At 49.7% G+C, this 26,107-nt stretch overlaps 9 protein-coding genes across 9 annotated transcripts; 5 read left to right on the forward strand and 4 right to left on the reverse strand.

The window, feature by feature from the left end:
• Nucleotides 1–653: 653 nt before the first annotated feature.
• Nucleotides 654–1,072, forward strand: VTN77DRAFT_822 (uncharacterized protein; the record flags this gene model as incomplete). The annotated part of the gene is made up of 2 exons (XM_069424694.1): nt 654–838; nt 901–1,072. 2 exons carry the CDS (start codon nt 654–656, stop codon nt 1,070–1,072), a joined length of 357 nt encoding a protein of 118 aa, XP_069280303.1.
• A 2,010-nt stretch (nt 1,073–3,082) lies between these two features.
• Nucleotides 3,083–5,948, reverse strand: VTN77DRAFT_823 (uncharacterized protein; the record flags this gene model as incomplete). Its single annotated transcript, XM_069424705.1, has 4 exons — nt 3,083–5,359; nt 5,412–5,563; nt 5,621–5,694; nt 5,752–5,948. 4 exons carry the CDS (start codon nt 5,946–5,948, stop codon nt 3,083–3,085), a joined length of 2,700 nt encoding a protein of 899 aa, XP_069280304.1.
• A 1,865-nt stretch (nt 5,949–7,813) lies between these two features.
• On the forward strand, nt 7,814–10,596 carry VTN77DRAFT_824 (uncharacterized protein; the record flags this gene model as incomplete). Its single annotated transcript, XM_069424716.1, has 3 exons — nt 7,814–7,946; nt 8,024–8,078; nt 8,145–10,596. The coding sequence occupies 3 exons, from the start codon at nt 7,814–7,816 to the stop codon at nt 10,594–10,596; spliced, it is 2,640 nt and encodes an 879-aa protein (XP_069280305.1).
• A 1,000-nt stretch (nt 10,597–11,596) lies between these two features.
• VTN77DRAFT_825 (uncharacterized protein) lies at nt 11,597–12,500 on the reverse strand (the record flags this gene model as incomplete). The annotated part of the gene is made up of 3 exons (XM_069424727.1): nt 11,597–11,920; nt 12,001–12,090; nt 12,147–12,500. The coding sequence occupies 3 exons, from the start codon at nt 12,498–12,500 to the stop codon at nt 11,597–11,599; spliced, it is 768 nt and encodes a 255-aa protein (XP_069280306.1).
• Nucleotides 12,501–13,108: 608 nt separating this feature from the next.
• Nucleotides 13,109–16,037, forward strand: VTN77DRAFT_826 (uncharacterized protein; the record flags this gene model as incomplete). Its single annotated transcript, XM_069424738.1, has 7 exons — nt 13,109–13,137; nt 13,200–13,286; nt 13,345–13,471; nt 13,536–13,710; nt 13,772–14,365; nt 14,421–14,971; nt 15,024–16,037. The coding sequence occupies 7 exons, from the start codon at nt 13,109–13,111 to the stop codon at nt 16,035–16,037; spliced, it is 2,577 nt and encodes an 858-aa protein (XP_069280307.1).
• A 1,247-nt stretch (nt 16,038–17,284) lies between these two features.
• VTN77DRAFT_827 (uncharacterized protein) lies at nt 17,285–18,752 on the reverse strand (the record flags this gene model as incomplete). The annotated part of the gene is made up of 7 exons (XM_069424749.1): nt 17,285–17,324; nt 17,411–17,524; nt 17,586–17,923; nt 17,977–18,318; nt 18,408–18,561; nt 18,627–18,642; nt 18,701–18,752. The coding sequence occupies 7 exons, from the start codon at nt 18,750–18,752 to the stop codon at nt 17,285–17,287; spliced, it is 1,056 nt and encodes a 351-aa protein (XP_069280308.1).
• Nucleotides 18,753–19,025: 273 nt separating this feature from the next.
• On the forward strand, nt 19,026–19,713 carry VTN77DRAFT_828 (uncharacterized protein; the record flags this gene model as incomplete). The annotated part of the gene is made up of 3 exons (XM_069424760.1): nt 19,026–19,331; nt 19,402–19,599; nt 19,678–19,713. 3 exons carry the CDS (start codon nt 19,026–19,028, stop codon nt 19,711–19,713), a joined length of 540 nt encoding a protein of 179 aa, XP_069280309.1.
• A 768-nt stretch (nt 19,714–20,481) lies between these two features.
• Nucleotides 20,482–22,573, reverse strand: VTN77DRAFT_829 (uncharacterized protein; the record flags this gene model as incomplete). Its single annotated transcript, XM_069424771.1, has 5 exons — nt 20,482–21,393; nt 21,448–21,816; nt 21,869–21,998; nt 22,113–22,282; nt 22,388–22,573. 5 exons carry the CDS (start codon nt 22,571–22,573, stop codon nt 20,482–20,484), a joined length of 1,767 nt encoding a protein of 588 aa, XP_069280310.1.
• Nucleotides 22,574–23,913: 1,340 nt separating this feature from the next.
• VTN77DRAFT_830 (60S ribosomal protein uL2) lies at nt 23,914–24,892 on the forward strand (the record flags this gene model as incomplete). Its single annotated transcript, XM_069424783.1, has 4 exons — nt 23,914–23,962; nt 24,032–24,523; nt 24,598–24,683; nt 24,755–24,892. The coding sequence occupies 4 exons, from the start codon at nt 23,914–23,916 to the stop codon at nt 24,890–24,892; spliced, it is 765 nt and encodes a 254-aa protein (XP_069280311.1).
• Nucleotides 24,893–26,107: the final 1,215 nt, after the last annotated feature.

Raw genomic sequence — 26,107 nt, forward strand, 5'->3', positions numbered from 1 at the left:
TACTGTACTATCATGGTGACAGACATCTAGATATCTTCTGGGCATCCTGCATTTTTGCATGATGGGTTGTACAGTACACTAGAGGTCTCAGCTGAGACGATTTTTAATGACACCGAATGACATAGGACCTTGAATGGATTTGAATTTGAATATTCCTCCACATCTCTCTCGTTCGCAATTGAGCTTGTCTCCAGTTTCGGCATGGCGTAAGAAACACCGGTTTTTGATTAATTACCTAGGTAGGTACCTAATTCTTAAGGGCTAAAAAATTAAAATTTACTCCAACACAGTGGAGTCTCTGAGGTGAGGTAATGACGCGCCAGCCGAGTGGGAATGCTCCCCACACCACCTCATGGATCCATCCGAAGTCAAACACTGACTAAGTTACTAACTTTTGCCCCGCGTCAGGAACGTGGGGCAAATCAGAGGCTATCTGTCTATCTACAGTAGATAAACGGTCAAGCCAGAGCTCTACATATACGCGACTTTAATCGATAAGATAGGATGCATCTGCTGATCCCGAGGTAAAGCCGTTTCGGATAGTGAATGATGTGATGTACAGTGCAGTACATACATACCCTGGTGGTTCTGCGTCCCTCCGGATGAGGGGAAGAAAGAACAGATAAAGTCCAGACAAGGACTACCTGACTCGCATGAGACAGAATTGGTCAAGGATTGCTGCTAGCAGGCAGGCAGGCAGCGAGTCAGTGGACGACGACGGACGTATTTACTCTTTTCCGGATGGATGCGTTGACACCAAGACGCTTGCTGCATGCGAAGCTAATTTGGGCGCTTCACAAGTCTCTGTTCCGACTCGCTTGTCGAATGGGATACTGCCGCATGTTACTCCGTACACACCGTTGCTGATAATCGATTTCTCTACTGACTCGACTTGGGCAGGGGTACAATGACTCGCCGAACATCATTGCCTGCTATGGATAATCGTTTCTCCTCACTCGTTCAGTTCGGTTTCTCAGGTGTACTTATTACCAGGTCCATCGGTCAATCTCCCATCCACCAAACTTGCCTTCTGACAAAAGGACTATCTTCTGGAATTGAGAAAGAGAGATAGAGAGATAGAGAGTCCCAACAATGAGCAAAATATCCCCCCAGATCGTCGACAGTCTCAAGGCTACGATTGACTCCGTTACCAGCAAGCCCAATGGCGTGCCAGGCATGGTCGTCGCCGTCGTCGACAAGAACGGAGATATCGTCTTCGAGCACGCTTCCGGCAAGCGTGGCGTGGACTCCAACGAGCCCATGACGACTGATACAGTCTTCTGGATCGCATCCTGCACGAAGATGATCGTGGCGATTGCGGTCCTTCAACTGGTTGAGCAGGGGAAGCTGGCCCTGGACGATGTCGCTCTGGTCGAGAAGTTGGCGCCGGAGCTGCGAGAACCTCAGGATGCTTCTTACTCATACTGGTCAGTCACATATCATCTCAGTAGCGGCGTTGATTCTTTTTCTGATAGGTAATTAATCATTCGACGACCAGCCGGCTTCGGCTACTCCTTCAACTCGACGCTCAAGAAATGGTCCAAGCCAGCCGGTATCGACGAGCTCTCAGGAGCCATGGCAGACATCCTGTTCACGCCTCTGGTGAACCAGCCCGGCTCGCGATGGGAATACGGGACCAACGTCGACTGGGCCGGCGAGCTCGTCATGCGCGCCTCCGGCCTCAAACTAGACGACTACTTCAGGAAACACATCTTCGAGCCGCTGGGGATCAGGGATCTGACGCTGTTCCCTTCGGAAGATATGAAGAGACGCCTTGCGTACATGCACCAGAGAGCGGCTGATGGCACGCTCGGCCTTCGCAATGATGGTCACCCGCTGAAGAGAGCTCTAGACCCGATAGGAAGGAAAGAGGTGTATCACTCTGGTGGTGCTGGGGGTTTCGCTGTTCCTGCAGAGTATTGCAGTATGCCATCTTTCCACTTCCCCTTTACAATTATGTAGTCTGAACTGAACTGACGAACGTCTACCCACAGAGATAATCGCAGTCCTCCTAAACAACGGGAAATGCCCCAGGACCGGGGTTGAGATCCTCAAGCCTGAGAGTGCCAAACGTCCGTCAACAACAATAACAACCTGCAATTAAAAATCAGATTACCGATGCTGACTGCCCGACAGAGCTCTTCGAAAACCAGCTCCCCCAATTCCCCGACTTCGGCCGCCAGCGAATATCCGCAACGAAGCCACAGTTTTCGAACTCCGCGCCAGAATTATATCCCCAACCCCACGACCAAGCGCAGGGCTGGACCCTGGCTGGATTCCAGCATCTCCACCCCACGGACACCGGACGAGCGGCGGGCACGATCTGGTGGAGTGGGATTGCGAATCTGGTGTGGTGGGCGGATCAGCAGCGAGGGCTGGGTGGGTTTGTGGCTTCGCAGGTGTTGCCGTATGGAGGTGAGTCAGCTCAACTCAGCCATTTCACTTCAATTGTTTTGTCTCATTCTACTTGAATGAACAAGACAATCTGTCGTACTTACTAGACTGACTTGGGGACTTCTAGAACTGGATGTCTTCATCACAATGGCGGAAGTTGAGAAGACGTTGTACTCTGCCTTTGCCTAGGATGAGTGAGTGGCAGACGGACACATACCCACAACTATTGATACAGAAGCTTCAGTAAATAATAATAAGTCTTCTTCTCGCTCTGCTCAAGTAGTTATTATATTAAAATCATATTCCATGCTATTTGGATATGACTTATTCATTTCGCCTAGAAATGAACATAGAAAGAATGGAATGTAATATGCTCCCTATTCTTACTTTCTTAAGTTATCATACAGTACAGTACAATATATGCAAAAGTGTATGACTTCTCCTTAATGCAAAGACATCAATAAAAAAAATGTGGGGGGGGGGGGGGATATCCAGAATTCCTCCCTCTGTCTCCATTAAATGGGATATCTTCATGGCAAAAAAAATAAAATAAAAAATGGTCACTCATATATCATAAGATAGCAGTCATGGCTTTAAAATAAACGGTGGAGGGGATAGAGTCTCCACTCCCAAGAGATGCACAATGATGAGAGACGGAAAGTTGTAACTTCATACAAGAAAAAGGCGTCTATGGAATAATCGGAACCTCCAAAAATTTACTCCGTAGCAATTCATCCGCGCTCGGCCGCTTCTCGTGGTCGATCTCAAACGTCATGTCCAAGAAGGCTCGGGCTTCCTTGCTCGCATTCTCTGGAGGCGGCGGTCTGGCTTGGTTGTTGCCGATGGCGAAAATAGCCTGCAGCTGACTGCAGTCCGGGAAGGGATGGGATCCGATGAACATCTCCACCACCAGGCAGCCCAGACTCCAGATGTCGGCTTTCTTGGTATGAGCCGTCTGCCGGACGACTTCGGGGGCCATCCAATATACACTGCCCTGCAGAGACGGGCGGTTCATATGGCCTTTACCCCCGCCAGACCCAAGCATGGCCGAAGCCTCCACGCGTTTGGAAATACCAAAGTCGGAAATTTTGATTCCGCCTTTGTTGTCGACCAGAATGTTGGCTCCCTTGATGTCTCGGTGAATGATATCGCGACTATGAAGGTAAGAGAGACCGGCAAGGATCTGCCGGACAAAATTCTTGATCAGCGGTTCTTGAAACGTGTTGTATTGCTTCAGCATCTCCGCAATGGACCCGCCAGGGACATATTCCAGGAAAATATTCAGGTGGTGGTCATCCGCAGACGTCCCCAGATACTGTACAATGTTGGGGTGGTGAAGTCCTTGGAGCAGTTCGATTTCGTGCTTCAGAGCAGCGACCATGTTGTTTTTCCTCTTGTCGAACTCGGTGCCTTTCGTCGCTGATGGTAACTCCACCTGTTTCACAGCCATGAGCTCTCCCGTAATCGCGTGAAGGGCAAGGAAGACGCTTCCGAACGATCCTTCTCCGATCAAAGACCCTTTCATCCAGTTTTGGGGCGCAAAATTGTTCCCAGCAAGGAATTCATTGAGACCAACATCTTCTTCTTCCCCATCTTCTGCTACAATCATGCTCAGGCGTTCATTGAGCGAACCACCGCCATCCGTGGCTGCAACACTGAGCGTCTCATCGAGAAAACTCCTGGCATGATCGCCAGGCGCCGCCTCTGAGCCACTGAACGATACGTACGACTTGCGGTCCGGCTCGAGTGGGGACTCCTCCTGGAGAGGTTGCAGAGAGCTCGACGCGATGGAGTCGCGATACACCGTCTGAGGTAAGTTAAATTTCGACACTGACAACGGTCTTGAGAATCGTGTTGTCTGGCCTCCCGCGCTCAGCCAAGTATCAGCGATGCTAGGGATCGGGGGAGCGTCCTTCAAGCTTGAAGCCAGGCTGATATTGCTGACAACGCTTAAGCGACTAGCTGCACGACTCATTCGTTGCGATCTCCGAATGGATAAACGCATCGTTTTCTCAATGTCCTCTCGCTGGTGGCTCGGGAAGTACGAGGTCAACTCGTGTATGATCATCTCACTTGGAGGTCTAGCACCGAAGAACGAGCGGAGCTTAGACGCTTGACGCTCCTCCCGGGGCGGGGGTGTTGGCACCGGCTCATGATCATCTTGATGAATAACATGCCTGTTCCTGTCGGAGGACATCGGAGACATTGGCTGTTTGATGTTATGCCAAGATTCCCCTGTGAGCTGCTGAATCTTGAGCTGGTTTCGTGGATTGGAACTGCTCAACGCATTGAGATGAGTCTGCTGACTCTCATCCAGAGCCAGTTGAGAAGCGCGACGGAGCTCGTCTGCGTCTGGTTCTCCAGCACTAATCTTTCGAAGAATCAAGCGACCGCGCTCGGACTTATTTGAGGGGTCGCATATTCGCATCAACTCCGAATCTGTTAACCGCCTGCAGTTTGCCGGATCAGGCTCCAACCCATCCAACACGTAGAAGCAGTAATTCCTCCACTGGGTTTCGGGAAGTTGCAATTTCTTCAACACACAGATCATGACTTCTTCTGGTGTCTTGCAATGTTTGACATTGAGAACTTTGGTCTGGCCGCCAGTGTATATCACTCGAATGACAGGAGAGTTGACAGGAAGTTGCCCCATGGTCAAGCCATCAATGCTGGGATTTTGCCTTGCATGAACGGGCCCTCTGGAGGCTTGATTGGCGGAGCCCAACCCGGCGGAAGATGGATGGCTAAGATACCCGGAGCCCTGCTCCTTCCGCGAGCTTTCAGCGGCGTATCGATGGGCTCGTGTGCCTCTATCGGCATCTGCAGGCGATGACGGCCGCGACGACTTGTCAACTTGGCGAGACCAGCCCCGGTTGCCTGAGGAGGTCTGTTGGCGAGAAGTGGAAGAGTGATTGGATTCGGACGGAGGGGTGTACGTCGTGGCCTCAAGAGCTGCAAGAGAATCCTGTACATCTATAAGCCAAAGATGCCCCATATCCAACCATGTAGCGACCCACCATATTTCGCTTCTTGCGGTTCGCTAATGCTTTATTTCTCAGCTGTTTGATGGCCACGAAGATTCGCACTCGATCGCCGATTTTCTTGATTCCCATTTCCTGGAGAATCTTTTGGTCACATTCGAGCAGGTTGTCTCCGTTGAAATTATTGGCTATTCGCTCGTACGTTAGTCTTCATTTCACATGGCATAGTTAAAAAAAAATCGCACCTCTGAACAAGGCCTCGTACTGGCCGCATCTTATGCTGTGCAGCCACTCGATCACTTTCTTTTCGTCCCACGATCTGGAACCCAAACCGTCAGCGTGGAATCTAGAGTCCTCGCAGATCAAATGAACTAACCGAACAGATTCCAACCCATCATTTCCATCAGAGAATTCGGATTGCGTCGGACTCGTGAACGCCCTTCCATCGCTAGAGCTTGCAGCAGTGGTCGCCTTATGGGAGGATCCAGAGTGGTAGGATGACGACGGCGTCTGGGTCGTTGGGACCCCCAGAGAGGGATTAGAATACGTTTTGGCTGCTAGAATGGTCGACATGGTTGCCAAGGAGTAGATAATGTGACAAGAGTTGGGGGAAAAGCCAAGAGGATCCTGGAGCAGGCTCTTCTTTCGATTTACAGGAATAATTTAAAGTCGCTTTTATAATCACATGAATGTCGGGCTTTGACAATAATCGATTATAGGCCAAGGACGTGACAGAATGTCTCGGTCACTGACACATCGGCATGGGTCACCACTAAGCAGGACGGGTCTGGACTGTAAGACCACTCATTAACATGCCATTGTCGAGGCAGCACAAATGGCAGCCATAGAAAATCTAAGAATCGCATCTTCATCATACTCACAACTAACAGCCACCCTAAGTGGCGTGGATTTCTGATGCGGAAAAAGGACAAAATCGATGGTTGATAGCGATCCTGCTTACGCGGGCGCTTCCCCTGAACACGTGAAATGGACGGAAGATAAGAGGCCAGCTGGACCTTCTCGTCCACCACAGAGTCCAAGGAGGTAGAAATCCAGTCTACCAGAAACACAGCAAAAACAAACGGCCCAGAGGCCTCTTCGAAACCGACGGCGACAAGAGGGGAGAGGTCTCAAGAGTCGAGAAGATGTCTTAGCAGGCTAATTATCGTGGGAAAGAATGTGTCGGGGTCGGCGCTAGGCGGGACAACTCGGTGAGGAGAGATCGGACTAAGTTGACGCACTCTCAAACAAAACGCGGCCCACAGCTGACTGCCAAGGCTTATCTTGAAACGACCTCAAGCACGCTCACCACGAACTCCTGCCAGGCTGCCAGAATGCTGCAATGTCAGATCTGCGGCAGTGGGCTGTTTTGTCTGGGCGGGTCTGTGGACAGCACATGCTCGTGTCGAGCACTTGTTTATGGTCTCCAGACGCCGATCTGATTACGATTAGGGGTGCGATTAAACTGGTGAAACATGCAGATGTCAAGTGTCGAATGCGGAGTATCGCCATGCAAGGGGGTCCCGAGGCAATCTGCTCCAATCTCAAATGAAATACGGCCTACTGCAGATGTCTAAAACCCTTAGGAGAGGAAACAGACCCGGGCGTTTGGTATAGATGGACTTGCGTATCCTTTCTGCTTGCAAATAAAGATAAACGCGTCCTCTGTCTCACCAAAGACATGTGTGATGAAGCCAAGCCTTAGGGCATTAGAATAGCCCCCTCCCTCCTTCCCCCATGACTGCATGGATACCCGAATTGACTTCCTACAACCCCGCAAACTCCATCCACAGGGTGGGTTTATTTATATCTCCTTGTTTTCGGTAGTCTCCTCAGTTCTCACGCACACATCAAGCATATCCAGGAGCAAGGAGGAATGTACTATTATATTCGAAAACGAATTTTCTTCGAGAAAGGTGCTCTTTCCACTACTCTGCCTTGTAATATCATGAGCGTTTCAACGGCATAAATATGAGAAGATCTTGTGAGGTGCGAATTCGAAATTATTCAACGGCTCTTCTTGACTGAAGGATCACTCCATTCCCTCTCCATCGTAGTATTGATCGTAGGGGTGATTCTTTTAAGATATTTTTTTTGTTCAAGTCGAGAATGGGAACCCGGCGGGTAGATGAACAGAGGTCCCCGAATGATCTTCTGCTTTGTGGAGGGACTCCGAATCATCTGCAACGATCGTATCCCCATTTCTGCGAACGAAAGGACGATGGGTGCAACTTGCAACTTGCAACTTGCTCCACGATGGGTCATGGCTGAAAGCAAGAGGGGCGTCCCCACGTGACCCTCCGCAGTGCCTCAGCTGTCCGCTGTCATCAACAATCCAGCCTTCGGGCCCCCTCATCGCCAACCCCACAGCTCTTCCTTCCCCGCTCCCCCCAAATTATCGATCTCGCCATTGATAACGTCGTCGGGACATCCAAACCATGGAGGCTGATCGAGAATCGCCAGGGAAAGTACGGAAGAAGAGCACGGTGCAGCATCGCAAGTCGTTGTCGTGTGAATACTGCCATCGGTCTTTTGCGCGCCTGGAACACCTGCAACGCCATCTCCGCACGCGTTAGTCTCACCAATAGCCAATGCCCTCGGTTCATCAAGTTCCCAGCAGTTCCTGGCCTTGCTAACATGCAGCGTAGATACCAAGGAGAAGCCATTCTCATGCGAGATATGCTCCAAATCTTTTGCAAGAAGGTACGCTGCACGAATTCTGCCGTGAAACATTGACACGCTGATCGGCCCCGGGGAAAAATTCTGTAGCGACCTGCTCGTCCGACATGAGCGATTGGTGCATCCGGCTGAGGCCGCTGCCCACCGAGGAGAGCGACGAGTGAACAACGACTCTCATGATATTCCGCCTAGTCCAGCATCACTGATCCAACCGTCACATCACGACTCTCGCATGCTGGACATCCATGATTCGGTGCCTGTTCAACCACCCCCTGTACCGCCGGAGGTGCCGGTACACCAGACCCCGATGGTTGAAACAAATCAGTTTAATCCTTCCTGGGGCTATGATCTCAACCTTCTCTCTCATGCTGCAAGTCACGTCGCTCTCGAAGGCCAGCAGGAAGCAGCCCTGGATTCGGTTCGAAAGCCGCCCAGTCATGCCGGTCCTCCCCCGCCCCTGCAGCCCGTTCAGGAGAAAAGCATCGCTGACGCCTATGGTGTCGAACCATCCTTTCTCGATCTGACGGATCTAGGCGACCCGGTGCAGGATTTTACCATCTTCCTCGAGAGCGTCGGCCTGTCATCGGATTGGGACTCGGGAGTGTTCTCGTCGGTCGAATCCGAGCCGATGTTGCCGACCACCACTCTTCCATTCGAATCAAAACCACCGCGAGAACCTGCACCACCACCACCACCAAGATATAATAACGAAGTCCTCAGCGAGCAACGTACGGCAGCTGAGGAGCCACCCTCATTCTCAAACTTTGGATCCCGACTGCCCTCTCTGCAACCAGAGCCTCAGGACTCTGAGGACAGGTTGGGACTCGTAGATGAGTCTACGAATCCTCGACCTGCGTGGGACATATCGAATGCAGATCGGCAGCTTTTCGTAGCGAGATTAGAGGAGTTTTCTCATGTTCTGCCAAGAGGATTTAACCCTCCCTCCCGGCATGCATTGTCTCGTTTTATCGCAGGGTACATCAATGGACTGAACGAACATCTCCCTTTCATTCATGTTCCAACGCTGTCTGTAGCAAGATGTCCACCGGAACTGACTCTGGCCCTCGCTGCTGCTGGGTCTCACTATCGATTTGAGAATAACAGGGGGATTGACCTCTTCCATGCAGCAAAGGCAGTCCTACTGGAACGTCTTCGCCGGAGAGATGCGAAGCAAGTGCCCAATCCAACGTGGAATATCTACGTTCCCAGCCCGCACTCTCGAAGCTCTACGGTTTCAAACACCGCGAGTAGTCCTTTCCAGCCGCAGACGTTCGGCCACCCGCTCGATCACATGGGCTACCCCATGGATGAGTCGGATGCCCACATGGAAGTCATCCGAACCTTCTTGCTTCTCACGGTCTTTGCATCGTGGGAAAGACATCCTGAACTATTACGAGAAATTCTCGCTCTTCAAAGTACCTTGGCCAGGCTGGTCCGTGAACACGGCCTTTCCGAGCCAGCCACCAGTTCCGAGAATTTGACTTGGGATGAATGGATCAGGCAAGAAGGCAACCGGCGCACAAAGCTCATCGTGTATTGTTTTTTCAACTTGCACTCCATCATGTACAATATTCCTCCACTCATTTTGAACTCGGAGCTGAAGCTGAATATGCCCTGTTCCCACGACGTGTGGAAAGCCAACACTGCGTCCCAATGGCGGCGGGTGTACCGCTCCCGGCATGACCCAACGATCTCGTTCCAAGAGGCGTTTGCTAAATTATTTGTCAAATCACCTCCTGCAGCTACATCGGCCCCAATATCGCCTCTCGGGAATTACATTCTCATCCATGCCATCATCCAACAGATCTTCTTTGCTCGTCAGCTGTGTCTCTCTGCGCCGTTGATGCCAGGTACCAGCCTCCGCCAGGAAGACTTGACAGTGTTGGATAATTCTTTGAGTGCCTGGAAGGCGGGATGGAGGCGGACGCCGGAATCGAGTATTGATCCTCAAAATCCTGCCGGGCCCATCGCGTTCACATCAACTGCCCTGCTCGGGTTGGCGTATATCAGACTGCATGTCGACCTGGGGCCTTGTCGCCGTCTGGCGACTCAGGATCCGATACAGATCGCGAGAGCCCTTCAAGAATCTCCGCCAATTGCCCGTAGTCCCAAGCTCATCATGGCGCTGCTGCATTCGGCGCACGCGCTCTCCATTCCGGTGCGACTTGGCATCGACTTCGTCGCGAGAACCCATTCGTTCTTTTGGAGTATTCAACATTCACTGTGCAGTCTGGAGTGTGCCTTTCTCCTGAGCCGATGGCTGCTGTCCATCCCAGCCACTCAGAACGAGCAGAAACTGACCGACCATGAGCGAAAATTACTTCTATGGATCAAGAGCATGATGGACGAAACTGACATGGCTGTGGCTCCGACAGACGGACCCGAATTGGACTTTGTAAAGGACCCATACAAGGTGAAGCAGCTCAGCGTTGCCGTTGTGCGGGTCTGGGCGCGAACATTCAAGGGCAATACAAGCTGGGCAATTGTGGATCTGATTGGGTCGAGCCTAGAAGCATATGCGGACCTCCTAGAGAACTGCTGATCTTGCTGTCGTTCACGTTCAAGTTATTGCTATTTTCCCCCCTCTGATGTGTTATGTTTTCTGCCTTGATGATACCCAAGACGTCAATGTCTAGCGCTAGCGCTGAGTCCATTGGCGTTGCAGCCTGTAGCATTTGCTCTTCTATGGGCCTCTCAAAAAAGCTGGTGAATATTCACCATGCATCAAGGAATCCCAGGATATAATTCCTCTGGTTTACCGTGGATTCTTGTTGGTGCGTCATCCTCGTCATCCTCTTAGTATGATTCCTGTCCTGACAGGATTTGGTCGCTGACGTACAGTATTTCGTTAGGCCTAATGCACATGCAGCAAGCCCTGCGCACGTTTGTTGGAGTATGCATAGTTCTTCTTCTCGGGTTCATATATTTACTTTCGGTGGAATCCGTCTTTTTTTGATTTGATAGCGGTCTCCTATTTTGAGGCGAAATCTCATGCTTTGATCTATCTATTTTTGCGATACTCAGCGTTTGGAATTATCTATCGATCGGATATATTCTTGTCTATTTTACTTGTTCTTATCATATTCTTGAGCGTTATATAATGTTTCAAAAAAAAAGCTGCAAATTGGTGATAGTGATAGGTCTTGTACGGGACAGGAACGGGAGAGACGACACGACTTTTGTTGTACAAAATAGGTTTCTTTTATAACCTCCAGCTTGAAAAAAAAAAAAGGGCGCTTGGGTTTAGTTTAACTCTGCTGGCATCTGTTGCAAAACTTTTTTTTTGAGACTATTATCCAGGCAAGCTTCTGGTAGAGTGATTAAGGCGAAGTCCACCGATTGAGTCAGTCTTCATAATCGTAGACGATCTCGCCTTTGACGAACAGGATCTACTGGGTGATCTCCTTGTTGTTGTCGTCGAATCTCTTCTTTTCTCTTTTAAATACAACATCACAGGTGAAGAATCGTGCCCTGATAACTACCCGATCTATATATAAAGGAAGCTAGCTGTACATACGTGCTGCTAGTTTCTATCAACCTCTCTACTTTCCCTGGTTGCGCCCGTCCAACTTCTTCATCACACTCGTTGGCACAAACCGCAACGCGGACATGGATTTGGTAAGATCGTCAATGTCCATTACTGACGATGTGTCCGTACGAGCATGGCCGTCATCATGACCATAACTAGCGGCATCTCTCCGTTCTGCGTCTGCAGTGCTGGAAGACAGAGACGTTTTTCGGTTCCTCAACCGGCCTTCCCGATGATGAGATTGCGTCGTCGAGACCCGACGACGTTGGCCGTTCGGCGATCGAAGCATGGAGTGATGCTTATCGATACCGTCATTGACGATGAAAAAGTTGTATGTCTAGTGATGATGATCAGCAAGGGCGACGAATGGTATCTAAACTAGATTATAAGAAAAAGAAAGCAAATCTTTTCGCTTACTCTTGGAAACATATGCTTGTCGATCAGATGCCTCCGGCGCTTTTGTGGTGTCGAACATTTCCTTTCGCACCCTTCCACGAAACAGCTGTACTGTATTGCAAGTTAGCAGAGCAAGCTTCATGGACTTGGAAAGGTCTCATACGTACCGTCTTCTCTCCCCTCTCTCTCCGAGTAGCAATGAGCGGATCATGGTTTTCCTCGATATGCAGGTTCAAGAAATGATGCGTCGGGAAATTCTTCCCGCATTCAGAGCAACGATTTACATGAGTTTGCAGATAGTGGACTTCATACTCCTCGTATGAGGAGAACGTGAGCGCCTCCCTATGAGGAGGCAGAGAGCAGCGCATCACCTGGGCCGGACGATCTACCTCATCCAGCGTCGTGACTTTGGCCGGCGGCGGAGTCACTGCAGGCGTCGCTCGGGATGAGGAAGTTGGCTGGGCTTCGACTGACAGGTCTGATAACGAAGATGAGGAGTCTCTTCGTAAGCGCTTGGCCATGTTGCAGACATGGTGGGGTAGGTACAGTACAAAGATAGCTGTTCTCTTGCTTGGCTGTGCCTCCTCAAAAATTTATCACGCTCGCATGGTTACTGCTAGAAGGATGACAGAACCTAGTGCTCATATATGAGCTTGGGTGGATTATGTCAGTGCTGTTACTGCCCCATCGTTGATGGATGAACTGTTCTGCTGCATCCCCGCCAAGCGATCTAATCATGACATGCGCAATGATAGAATCACCAGCCACAGTTGACTCCGCCGGTGCCTGCACCAGCCACAGCCCGGCGGCGGCAATTGTTCTCCAGATTCGCCCATCCCATTTGTCATTTGTCTGTTTGTCTGGCGATTGCCGCGCTTTCCTGTTACTCCTCTTCCCCACGGGAGGGGCTTCTTTTTTCTTGTTGGTTGAACATTTTCCCATTCCTCTTCCCAGCCTGGAGCACGCTGCCGGTTGTCTGCGCTAGGTCGCGTTCTATGTCCATCCAAATCAAACCCACCATAACCACTGATGGATCGTTCATTATTTTTGCGCCTCGAGGATTTACAGCCAGCCATCTGACGGCGAGGTGGTCTGTGAGGTCGCAGGTGCCTTCTCTTTGGTCTTGAGCATGGCGGCTGCATTTCAAGATGCTTGGCAGTGTGTACTTCCACATCGAAGGTCTCTTTTTCATCCGACGATCTGACAAACGTACTGTACAGGTCTGCGCTCCAAGCCGAAAAGGAGCTTTTGAAGGCTCTTGCAGAGAAGGAACCTACCTTCGTAGAGATCACCCATTTCCTCACTGAGTCAGTGTTTCCCCCCCCCCCTTTTCTTGTCGCGTGATGGCAGGTCTGATCGTCGCAGATTTCGCGTAGCTTGTCAGAATGCTATTTTTCAGGACTTCGAAGCCGCCCGCACGGCGAACGTCGAAGCTCGACTATGGGACGCTCACGTCAAGATCAACAACCGTTTTCGCAAGCTTTTGGCTCGAGTAAGTGTGGACTGTGTGGGTTGGTTTCGAGGATGCCTACGGCCGATCTGACGTGCGCTCCCAGTTCCAGGATGAGAACGGCAAGAAAAAGCCCGTGGAAAAGCGCAAGCTGGAAAAGCATTATCTCGATTTCATCAAATCGAGCCAGAGGTTCTACAGAGGATATATCCAGCATCTTTCATCACACTTTGGTGGTATTCCCGAGCTAGAAAAAGTCGCACGGAAGTTCAACTTTGAGAGTAAGGACGGGACGCTCACCAGCTGTTCGGGAAATTTAAACTAACCATGGGTTCTCATTAGACCTGTCAGCTGAACCTCCTGTCAACTTAGATGGCGACCTTCGCAAGCGTGTACTTCAGTCCTGCCATGCCACTCTCATCCGCCTTGGCGATCTCTCTCGCTACCGTGAAACAGAACTCGTCGCTGGCAAAAACCGCAATTGGGGCCCTGCCATCGGATATTATGACCTTGCAAGTGTCATCAATCCGAACTCGGGCGCATCCCACAACCAGCTGGCTGTCATCGCCCTGGCCGACGGCAACCATCTCCGGGCGACCTATCACTTATACAGAGCACTCTCTGCTCAGGAACCCCATCCGACATCGAAAGGAAACTTGGAGATCGAATTTAGGAAGATCATGAATGCATGGGCGAAACGAGAGTTGATCCCTCGCGAGGATGCCGGCATCCCTGGGAAGGCGCTAACCCCTTGGTTTGTCTACCTCCACGCCCAGTGCTACAAGGGTGTCGATTTTCCAGAGCATGATGAGCTCGAGAATGAAGTCTTAAGTCAACTTGCGGTCGATCTCAAGGAGCGATCTCTCGAAGGTACCCTTCAGAAGTTCGTTCTGATCAATATAGCAGCGGAAGATTTTGCGAGAGCAAGATCAAATGGCAGGTTATCCAAATCACGCGGCGTCTGATCATCCTTGCTGACGGCAATCTCTAGGGGAGTCCACGCACAATGCGCGCCTATTCTTCCAGCGCATCAACGTCAAGACCTTCTTTACCCTTCTTCAAATTCTGCTGGCTGAATTGGAGCGATTAGCGACGGAAGACTCTGAGGACAAGGAGACGCAAACCGGATCGGAAAAAGTGACTGTAGTCGCGCGCCGGGTCCTCCCAGCACTGCGGCACTATAGCTCCTGGTTGCTCACGAATAGTGCCTCATTGGTTGCGCAAAGACAAGATAAAGACTCGTCTCTTTCAGTTCAGATCAAGGAGTTCTGGAAAATATACGCCAACACTTTGACGCTGCTTGCGTCAACATTTGATGTCGCCAATTTACCGGATGTGGACTATCTCCTTGAAGAAGATGAGGAAACTCTCGGATTCAGACCGCTGATCAACGACGCGACAAGTCGCAGATATTTAGACGCTAAAGGTCAGCGAAAGCCTCGCATGGTCGATCCTGGTGTGGAAAGAAATCATCCAAACCTGGAAATGCTGTATCGGATCAGGGAATTTGTGATTGATGGGCTGGATCTCGTGGTCAGCAACGTATGTTCACCGGGCTCGATGTGGTTGGTAGGATGAGCTGATTGAGTTTTAGAGAATACCCGTCGCTCTCGTTGACGAGAATGACCGGAAAATGTTCATTTACCAGGAAGATGGCCTTCCTTCTCAGTTCTACGCGAGCCCTCATGGGCACCATCATACACTGTCTTCGACAAGCATTGAGAGAGAAGACATACGACACGCACAGCAGATTGAGAAGAACAATGCAGAGACCCGAAGCACCTTTGGGGGCTCTCAGTCAGCTTCAGCGTCGATGTCGGCGACTATGAACCGTATAGTAGAAGGCGTCGAGCGATTGGTAGAATCGGACACTTATGAGGGGGCCTCAGCTGTGCCAGAACTGCCGGAATTCCTTCAAAATCCGCCGAAGTCTGGCACTGTTCTTCGTGATCCGGGACTGCAGGCACCATCTGTCCCTCCAGGTCTAGGACTGTCGAACCCGGCGGCCACGTTGAAGCCATCTCAGTCATACACCCCTCGTCCTACTCTGCCTAACATCCCCAGCATCTGGAATACTAATTTCACCTCACCGGCAGACGAGGCTGCGGCTGCGTCCCCGCAGGTACGTCCTGGTACAGTCCGACAGCTCAGCTCTTCCGTCCTCACCCCCCGGTCACGGTCGCTTTATCTAGCTGCATCTAGCGTCGACCAAAGTGTTCCGTCCCAAGAGCCGACCGCAAGCGACCTTGCATTTCGAAACAGCTTGCTCCTTCAACGTCAACAGATTCTAGAGGCCTCGTCAAGTGCGTCGCCTTTCGAATCTAGCTGGACACCGCCAAATCCGACGCCGGCCTATCAGTACTCAACTTGGGACAGGGATGCATTTGGTTCTATTCCGTATTATGGCGCGATCTCGCAGCAGCATCGTCAGCCTGTGTTCAGCAGCCTTGGAAACGCGTCATGGGCTGATAACGCGTTCATTGCGTCTAGTAGCTTGCCGTCCGGGTCTGGATTTTATGGTTCAAGTGCACTCAACCATGGACAAAAATCCGCAGCGCAGCTTGGTGCAATCGGCCAACAAACTCCGCCATGTGGGCAAGAGGGTTGAACATTACTGACATACTTTTTGTTCGGAAGAAAATTCATGACGAATTTTTACCAAAGAACAGGAAGAATCAGTCTACTTTGGGCCAGTCCCTAGTTCCATCATCCTGTCGCGTTGCTTCGTTCCAAGCGATGAATGAACCGGACAGAGGTCGACGCTATGTATGTACAATACATATGGCACGCAAACCTGCAACTATCCTCTCCTCCTTTCTCTAAGCGGGAAGTCAGGTCAAATGCCCTCAGGGAAACTTTTTTTCCCCTCCAATACAGGTCCTGTCGTGGTTTCGAGTCGTCGAGTAGGAGATCGTGAACGTTAAACGTGAACCGTTAATATGAATACTTGTGTCCTAGGAAGTGACAAGTGACAAGTGACAACAACACTCCAAGGGCAAACTTCTTGAGTATTGGATATTCAAATTCAGAATACATACAAAGAAAGAAGGAGCTGAATTCGTCATTCGTCATTCGTCCCTTCTTCAGTCAGTTAAGGAGCAGTCCTGTCCTTGATAGGGAAAAAAAAAGGAAAAAGAAAGAGAAAGACTAGTGAGGCTCAGGCAAGAGCTGATTATGATTAATATATTATCAGCATGCATACATAGCCTGGGCCATTGGTGGAACATTATTTTCTCTTTTTTTTTGTCTCCTTTCTCTTTCACTTCTTTTCTGTACATTTTTGTTTATTCTTTTTCTCGCAGGAAATATTTATTTTCATTTTTTTCAGCTTCTTTCTTTCTCTATTTCTTTCTCTTTTGGGTAGTAGGATCGTGGAGGATCACATCACATCACCCCTGTCCTGTCAATAGTAAGTAGTGTAGTTGTAGTATAACAATAAGGTCGAGGTTGTTATGGTTGTGGTGGTTATTGTTGAATGGAACCTGTCCTGTCTATAGTAGACACAAAAGAAAAGAACAGCTATAAGTACCTAGGTACCACGCGAAAGTAAATAAATAAAAATAAAAATAAATAAACACCACATCAGAACCTCCACATTGAGATCCTCCGTCAGAAAAAAAACGTTGTTGAAAACGTTCTATTTCCTTCCTTCTTTCCTTCCTTCTTTCATGTAAGACCCCATTTCGTTTAGATGGATATAAAGAAGAAAAGCTGTTCATGACACAGCAAGCAAATACTGTTTTCATAAGAAGCGGGTATAATAATAATGGGTTGAATCATTAAGTGAAATGGAATGAATAATGGTTAGTTAGACCGTAAGTAGAATGCCGACTCGACTCGACATGACTTTTCTTTCTAGTGCATGGGAGTGTAGGTCTGCTTAGGGAAGGGGTATCTGTAAGTAAAGATTATGGTTAGCTGTGTCTGTCTATCTAGATTTCCAGGAGAATTTCTGTTCTAAAGGAATGGAGTCAAACTTACGATGGTCCCAGTTCTTGAATGCTAAGACTCGCAAGCCATTGGCCCAGATCGATGCTCTCGACGAGCGATTTTCCTTGGACAATACCCGCGATCAACCCACCGGCGAAGGCGTCACTGTCGTCAAGTCAGTGAAATGTGGTCTCAAAGCGTCTAGTGCCTTTCCGTGTATACGTACCCGGCTCCGTTCGTGTCGTTGATGCGATCCTTGGGGATTTCTCGCACTTTGTATTCCTTCACCTCAACTTCGCCGTTTTCCTTGGCCACCGCACTAACAGTGGGCAGAGTGCCTTGAGTGATGATGGCGACCCTAGGGCGGCTCTGATTCTTCTTGGGAAGGGTGGCGAGTTTCTTAGCAATCTCGATAATATCAGTCGTACCCCAGCCATGGCTCTCGGAGTATGAGATCGCTTCCGTCTCGTTTCCAAGGAGATAGTCGGTGTACGGAATCACACTGTCAAGTTGGTCCTTGAAAAATTGGGGAATGAATGGCGCAGATAGAGAGAGAATGAAGGTCTTCGGATCCTGTCAGTAACAGTGGTTTTAAATAGGTCGAGACTGAGACATACCTTGTTCTTTGAGGCAGCCTCTTCTGCAAGAGCCAGAATGGCAGGCACACAGACAGTAAGGTGGTAGCCACCAACATAGTAAACCTTGGCCTTCTCGACCAGCGACCACACGTGCGGCTGCTTCAGATGATCAATCTTGTATTCATTGGCTGCTGCAAGATGCGTGACCATGCTACGGTTGTGGCCAGTGATGATCACACCGCACTTTCCGGTGGGTTGGACATCATCTACACGGTACTCGGTATGTACTCCGGCCTTTTCGCAGGCTTCTTTGAGAATGTCCGCATACTTATCGCGACCGACACAGCCGATGTAGGCGACGGAATTTTCAGGAAGAATGTACTAGTGATCAGCAACGTCAGTGTCAGGTTCTCAATCAATGCTTCGAAATGAATTGACAGGGCAAAAAAAAAATAATAATAAGAGCATACCTGCGCGCCACGAGCGGTGTTTTGAGCAGCGCCTCCAGCTATCAGCTTCGCATTGTGGTTCTGCAAGAGTTCCTCGTAGAGACCCATGTGCTTCTCCTCCGCGAGAATGGCATCATTGTCCTTGAGACCGTATTTTTTGAGCAGCGCTTCATCACTACAAGGCTCCGTTAGTCACTGCAAAGCACGTCTCTCATTCAAGAAATCAAGAAATCGCCATACCCCACGCCCTGGATGTCTAGACAGCGGTCAGCACACCGGAATACTGTAACTCGTGTTGGAAAGAAGCAACTCACCTAGGAGAGGATTCTCCAGACATAGAAGAGGGTATCCCTCAGCAGCGGCCATTTCTGCGATTTTGGATGAGGTTGCGTGGGTTGGTTGAATTGTGGTGTTTTGCTGTTTCTTGCAAGAGGGACGTGGGGTCCTCTTGGGGTTGGAGGGGAAATCTACTCCGACTGTCGAAGTACCTAACTTACAGTAATATACTACTCCGGGACTCGGCAAGCTTCGTCAGACACTGCTCACCGGGTTTCCCTTACAGTGAAATCTCACCGACGCCAGTCATTGGCAGACTTACTTATCTCCTCAAATCATTTCAGGACTCGGAAATTTACAAAAATGTCCAATCCCTCTCTTGGGATCGCAGAGGCGATCCAAACCGCCTCAATAAACCGCAATCCATCGCCGACTCACGGCATCAATCCATCCACCGCTGCCTCCAAGAGAGAGCCCGTCGAAGTCGATCCATCTGACGCTGCCAGCATTCCCTCAGATATCGTTGACCCTAGCCGGGTAATAAAGCCTGTGTCGCGACGTCCCCACCTGCCTCCGTTGCCGGACTTGAGGTTCGAGCAGAGCTACCTGGCCAGCTTGCAGGGCGCGGACAGCTGGCAACGGATTGCATGGATTACCGTGAGAGACCAAGTACGAGTGCTCTTTTTTTCCATGGGATTAACTTTCGCCCCTGAGAGAATTATCGGCTGATGTCCGCTAGGTTCTTCTGCCCCTTATACAAGGCACGCTATGGACTCTCGCTCTCGCCGGTTGGCGGTTCTGGAACCGTAATGCTCAGCTCCATGGCAACACGCTCGGCAGTAGGATACGCAGATGGTGGTACGAAGTGAACAAGTGGGAGCTTCCTCCCGCTCGGAATGTCGCGAGGGATCGGAGTCTTGTGGGGAAGATCGAGGACGTGAGTTGACCTCTTGCCATGCTCTCTTTTTTCTAGGAATCGCGTATTCTGTGATCTGACACCTCGCAAAAACAATAGTACTTCAACACGCAGTTTTTCGCAGGCTACCGGTGATTGAATGTCGAGATACGAAGAACTGTTCAAGAATTCGCTGGGACATAACACAGGGCTTGTGTATTTGGAGCTTATGGAGTGATGGCGTTATGATTCGGTTTCTCACCAAAAAGGGATTGTACAGTACACTGTTATATCAGTATCTCTCAGTTTACGACATATACTGGATGATTTTGGTCAAACCACGCGGTAGGATTACTATGATATTGTATGTACAGTAGAAGGGCACCAACAAAGACAGTCCATATAGCGAGAACTATAGTAAGGAATATAGGTAGGGAGCCCGCCAGGAAAGTAGATGACAAAAATCATACCTATTATAGGTACGCCCCAGGGGCAAAAGTTCCCTGGCATCCATTAAACCAAGTATTTCTCAGTCGAGCGAAGCGAGACCTGTAAGGCTTGTTATACCATAATTAATTTTTCGAACTTGGACATAAGCAATGAGAATCTTCACGCCGTTTCACCAAGTTAGGAAGGGTTGGTCACCCTTATAATCAAACAGTTGACCGTATAAATTCTAGGATATGCACTTTTTGTTTGCATCCTCTATTTGATGACCCTCTCGACACCGATTGACTCGTTTAAATATAACGCCTAACGGAAACAATTGGAACCCATTACACGAACCGAAACGCTCCCTCGACCACTAAATCTATCAAAGCTATAAATATCCTTCGGGAGGGCCGCTCAAGGTTCAAATCCGCAGCCATATAACACGGATTTGAGGGGGAGGGGAAATAGGAAAAAAATAAATAGGAAAAGAACCTATTCACTTCCGTTATGAACTCTCGAAGGACTGAGCGGAACGACAGATAGCTCTGGAGCGACTTTGAGACCGGTGTCCTCCGACTTGCTTTGATCTGGAACACCGATCTCATTGGAGATATTCTCCTTTGAATCATCGAATCGTTGTTGAGGTTCGACGGGAACAGATGCGCTTGAGACCTGTACTTCCGAAGGCTTCCGTTCTACCTCCGTCGGGTGACTAACTTGGGTTTCTTCAGGCTTGGGAGGTAAATCTTGCACGGTGTCCGGTGGTCCAGCCTTTGTTGCTTCATCGACAGCAGGGCCACTCTGAGCAGTTTCTTGTCGTGGACTGTTGGATTTCCGGCCTTTGCCGTATCTTAATTGCACAACAAGGCTGGGAGGGTCTCCTTCCTCACCGTCCATCATCGATTCGTCCTCGCTGGATTCGTCTTCATCGTCTCCTTCAAATTCATTTTGATATTCTTCGTCTCCCTTCAATTCATTTCCGCTGGAGGCGGCCTCTGATTCATCATCCATCTCGTCGACGTAATTGCGATTTCCATAACCATTCACTCGTCCCCGCGTACTTCGCCGGGGTCTCCCTGTGGTATTAGCGCCGTTTTGTAGCTGAGCGTCATCTCTACGCTGACTGCTCAGCATAGACTCCCCGTAAATACCTCCAGTACGCGTCCGGACTTGTCTCCCACTGGCTGTGAACACTGGTCCTGCAGGTTCCGCTGGGGTTGAAACACCGGAATTTCGTGTGGATCTTCGGGTCGAAGGCATATCGTCTGAAAAGATGTCCTCGTCGTCGGAATAGGTGTACTTCATCTTCTTCCCACGGGTACGGCCTTCATAAAGAGAGAATCCTGGTTCCGGGCGAGCAAATTGGGCTTTCCGCGCAAGTCTATAGTCGCGACGTTTGCGTTTCTGATTTCGCTCGCCTTAGCGGACAGCCACAATGAATACAGGAAGGAACCTTACCTCCTCGGAACCCTCGAAACGAGGAATGGCCATCTTTATCTTCTCACTCAGCCTCTTTGAGTGCACAGATTTTTCTTTTTCAAGACGCTCGGCGACAGCTTTCAATTCGGGGATGTTTCCCGCCACACTAAACCAAGTATTGTTTTTCAAAGCCGGATTGCTCTCCCGGTACAGACGGAAATGGGTGTCATCTTGACCCTCAATAAGCCAGAATCGTCTTTTTAGATCATCGCGACCCCATGGTTGCACTGATAAGGGCTGATTCAAATCGTCATCATGGCGCGTTTGCTTGTAGCATTCCTTGATCTTGGCTTGGACGGCGTCAGAGGAAGATAGCGCCCAGAGTATCAACGCCTTAAGAAGTGACAACTAGCCTCAGGTCAGTTAAAAAGGTTGCATTCGAAAGGGCATAAAGACATACGCGTTCCTCTGGTGACATGGTCGCGAAAGTGCGCCCGCCGTGAAGCGGGTTCTTCCCCTGCCATGACCGCGGCCACTGATTCGCATGGGTTTGAACGGCGTCCTCCAGTGCGCGCTGATAATGACCCTTCCTGATTAAAAGAACGACCCATTAGCTTCCTTTTCCAGTAGCACTGCGAGGCCAAGAGGCAACCTCGAACTCCTTGCCCCAGGACCCGAAACCAAATGAAAAGGGACATTCGTACTCAACATCCTTCTTCCGATTCAGCACCAGGCCGAGTAAAGCGCACAAAAGCCTCTCCACATGTTCTCCCGGCACGGGATCCTGCACGCCTCTCTCGATATCTTGGGGACCGTAATGCGGGAGTGATTTAGGGAAGACATCGCTAAAGCGCGCGCGGAACATGACAATGAACTGCACGAATTCGCGACACATTAGCAGGCGCGTCATCGAAAGGCAGAGACGCGTCAAATGCGTCTATCCGCAAGGTTGATTCAGAAATCGACGCTAGAAACTTACAGCGATATCTGGATTATCTGCTAGCGTATACTCGTGCGGAGGTGAGGGAGAGCGTGCCGGTGGCGGTGTCTCTTCCTTTTCCTTGAAATAATTTGTGATGGGGGCATTGGTCTCGAAAGTCATTGCCATAGACTCATCGTCTGTGGGTGGAGCTGACGATAATGAGGAAGTGTCCGAGGACGACATGTTGGGCAAGGTGATGGTCGTGGTTATTATGTGTTGCTGCAAGTTGCAACAGCAGTAGGTGGTAGGACTAGTGATGGAAGTGGGTGAACCAGAAATTCTACGGATGCTACAAGCGCGGCTATCACGCGCCCGGCTCGTCTAAGGTAATCTATGACATGACATAGCAAGAATCGCATTCAAGCACCGCTAGAAGTGCCATTTCATCGTCCCAGATCCGAAATTCCAACCTAATGCTATCTCCGCTATCATTCTCAGGGATACATCATCCATCCGGAGGAGCAGCATGCCGACAACGGGAGAACGAAAGGATAGAGAGCGCAAACCACGCATCCGAATAAAGGGACAAATAATCCTGCAGAAGCAATCAATCTCGAAACGTGGTCAAGAAGGAATTTCATTAGACGCTGATGCTTCCAAATCCATCGTTTTGTCCGCCCTGCAAAAAAGTGCTAACACAGCTTCCCAACCGTTGAAATCAAAGCAGACAATTAAGAAAAAAAAAAAGCAGAACAATAAACGCTTCCCATTGTTGTTCTTCGTTTTGCAAATGATGCGGAGGAAACAGGATTTGCCAACATTCGTCAGTTAAATAGAACCATCGACAACAGGTATCAAAAAGTCGAGAGCAAAAGAACTCGAAAAAAAAAAAGAAAAAAAAACATGTAAATTCAAAATAATCAAGTGATATAGATAGCATTAAATTGAATGACCGGAAAGAAAGCTCCATTGCCCATAAGTTGTGAACAGAATTTTCGATGGAACCACGGGTTAGACAGGCTCATTGGCCTGAGAAAGCAACAAACTGGGCCAAGCAAAAAACCACAGCAAGATAGAAAGTCATCACCACCACATAATCAATAAGACCGGCATGCAATAAGAGAGCGATCAAGCTGGTTAGAGAAAACTGTGGAAAGTAAGTTGTCAGTCAGGAAGCGAGACAACGACCGTGTGTGAAATTCGGCCAGGCTAATTCATCCAGATACAGACAACATCGAGGTTGAAATGCAGTTAGTATTCAGAGTTGATCGACGCCAGCCTTCAAATGCAAGATTCGACCTCCAGCGGGCTTCATAGATGATGATCGGGGAAGAAGATGAACTGGTCGCGCCAAGAGTCGGCAGTCACGGGCTCACCGCGCAGCCAGCAGCGCTAGCGCCGACTCGGTTAGCTTAGCGATCCCACCCTAAAGCCCACACAGGCTTTTGGCGAATTCTCACCACCAAACCGTCTGATCGAAGCGACAAGTTCAACTCCGAGTCGAGGTACGAGCCAATTTCAATTTCAATTCTCCTCCCACCCGTCTCTCGATACTAACCTCCAGGACACTCTAGACAGACGCCATGGGTCGTGTGATCCGCAACCAGAGGAAGGGTCGTGGATCCGTTTTCAGTGAGTCCGACTGCAAAAGACCTTGAAACAATGCCAGGTCGCGAAATACTGATCATCAATCCTTTCCAGCGGCCCACACCCGCCTGAACAAGGCGCCAGCCCAGTTCCGCACCCTCGACTACGCTGAGCGACATGGATACATCCGAGGTGTGGTGAAGGAGATTGTTCACGATCCCGGCCGTGGTGCTCCTCTGGCCAAGGTCACCTTCCGTCACCCGTACCGATACAAGCAGGTCACGGAGACCTTCATTGCCAACGAGGGCATGTACACTGGGCAGTTTATCTACGCCGGAAAGAATGCCGCTCTGACTGTCGGCAACATCCTGCCTCTGAGCTCTGTCCCCGAAGGTACGGTCCTCACCAACGTCGAGGAGAAGGTCGGTGACCGTGGTGCGCTTGGCCGTACTTCCGGCAACTACGTTACCGTCATTGGCCACAACCCTGAGGATGGCACGACTCGTATCAAGCTTCCCAGCGGTGCGAAGAAGGTGGTGAAGAGCAGCGCACGAGGCATGGTTGGCATTGTCGCTGGTGGTGGTCGTACCGACAAGCCTCTGCTCAGTATGTCTTACCTGTCTATATGGACGATTGGTCGGTTTGTGAAATCAGTACTGATTATTTTCTTCTTCCTACAGAGGCTTCTCGTGCCAAGCACAAGTTTGCTGTCAAGCGCAACTGCTGGCCCAAGACTCGTGGTGTTGCTATGAACCCTGTTGATCACGTAAGTTTTCTCCTTCAGATTTTCCGTGCAGTGGTTTGCGGCGAGATTCTGACACGGTTCTTTCTCTCTAGCCTCACGGTGGTGGTAACCACCAGCACATTGGTAAAGCCTCGACTGTCTCCCGTTATGCCGCCCACGGTCAGAAAGCCGGTCTTATTGCTGCCCGGAGAACCGGTCTGCTCCGTGGTACGCAGAAGACGAAGGAATAGATATGATATGTGTGTGGGATATTGTTTCTTTTTATGGGTTCTGAAAAAAAATGCTCTTTTGCTATGAAAGCATATGTACTTAGGCGACTGTGGATAGTGGCCCACACGTCTTAGTGAGCAATCACATTTTTATGGCCAACATTGTCTTCTCCGGTTGATCACGGATTTGATAGCCGATCTTACCATATGCGCCAGCTGGTTAGGTGAAGCTACAGTAGTGGGTACATCGGAGTTCGTCTATATATTAATAATGACTATCAATCCAAGAAACAGCGGCATCCTTTATTCTCTTTCTGTATGGGCTGATATTGCAGCATCGTAAGTGCGTACTTTGATCGAGGAAATATTATTAATTTTGTGACATGAATATATATTTTCCCGGAAAGGAAATCACGACAGCAATCGCCCGCCATCAATATAAAAGAAACGAAAAGAAAGGCTTGTTCTACGAAAACCCCTGCTTACCTAGCTAGGTATATTTCTCCGATCGGGGGTCTTATCACTGCTAACTTATGCTGGAAAATATAGTTTCTTTTTTATCGAGAATCACGGTGCAATGACACTCAGATAAAAAGGAATTCAAGAGGAACAGAACAGGCAAACAAAAGAGGGAATAGACTCACGCAAAATTCGTCTTGGGCGTGACTGCATCAAACTCTTCCACCTCTTCTTGTGCCTCCGTTTGCTTAAGCGTTTGGTTCCACAAAATTGACAATTAATGCACCTCATTGAGTTCCGGTGTGACAATAAATTATGGGGTTGAATCAAGACATCGTTGCACTCGAAATCATCTGGCAGCACGGTTGAAGATTTTTATTTGTAAAGCAAAGGCGACTCTTCTTATCGGGCGTTCGTTGATATACCACGGCTTGCCAATCTACGGTCAGTGACTTGGATCTAGGTAAGATGTGGACGTGACACGCGCGCCGGCCAGTCAGTCAGCTACGAAACCTTTCTTCTCCAACTCACCGGACAAGCCGATGACGATGATGAGAAAAGGTTGGATCAGAAAAGGAGGTTCGCGTCACTCGGTGGTAGTGTAAGACCGAGGACACGGTGCGAAAGGGTGTGCGCAAGCGCAGAGGCCCCATCGCGAGGTCCAAAAATGAGATTAATCAATGTTGTGTTCCTTAGAACACTTTCAGAGATTAAACTGAAAAGAACAGATACTACACTTGATCTAAGCCAAAAGGCAAAGAGAGCTGGAGAAGAAAA

This window comes from Rasamsonia byssochlamydoides (assembly GCF_041956645.1).
Source record: "Rasamsonia byssochlamydoides strain NRRL 3658 unplaced genomic scaffold VTN77scaffold_11, whole genome shotgun sequence".
In the NCBI taxonomy this organism is placed as follows: Eukaryota; Fungi; Ascomycota; class Eurotiomycetes; order Eurotiales; family Trichocomaceae; genus Rasamsonia; species Rasamsonia byssochlamydoides.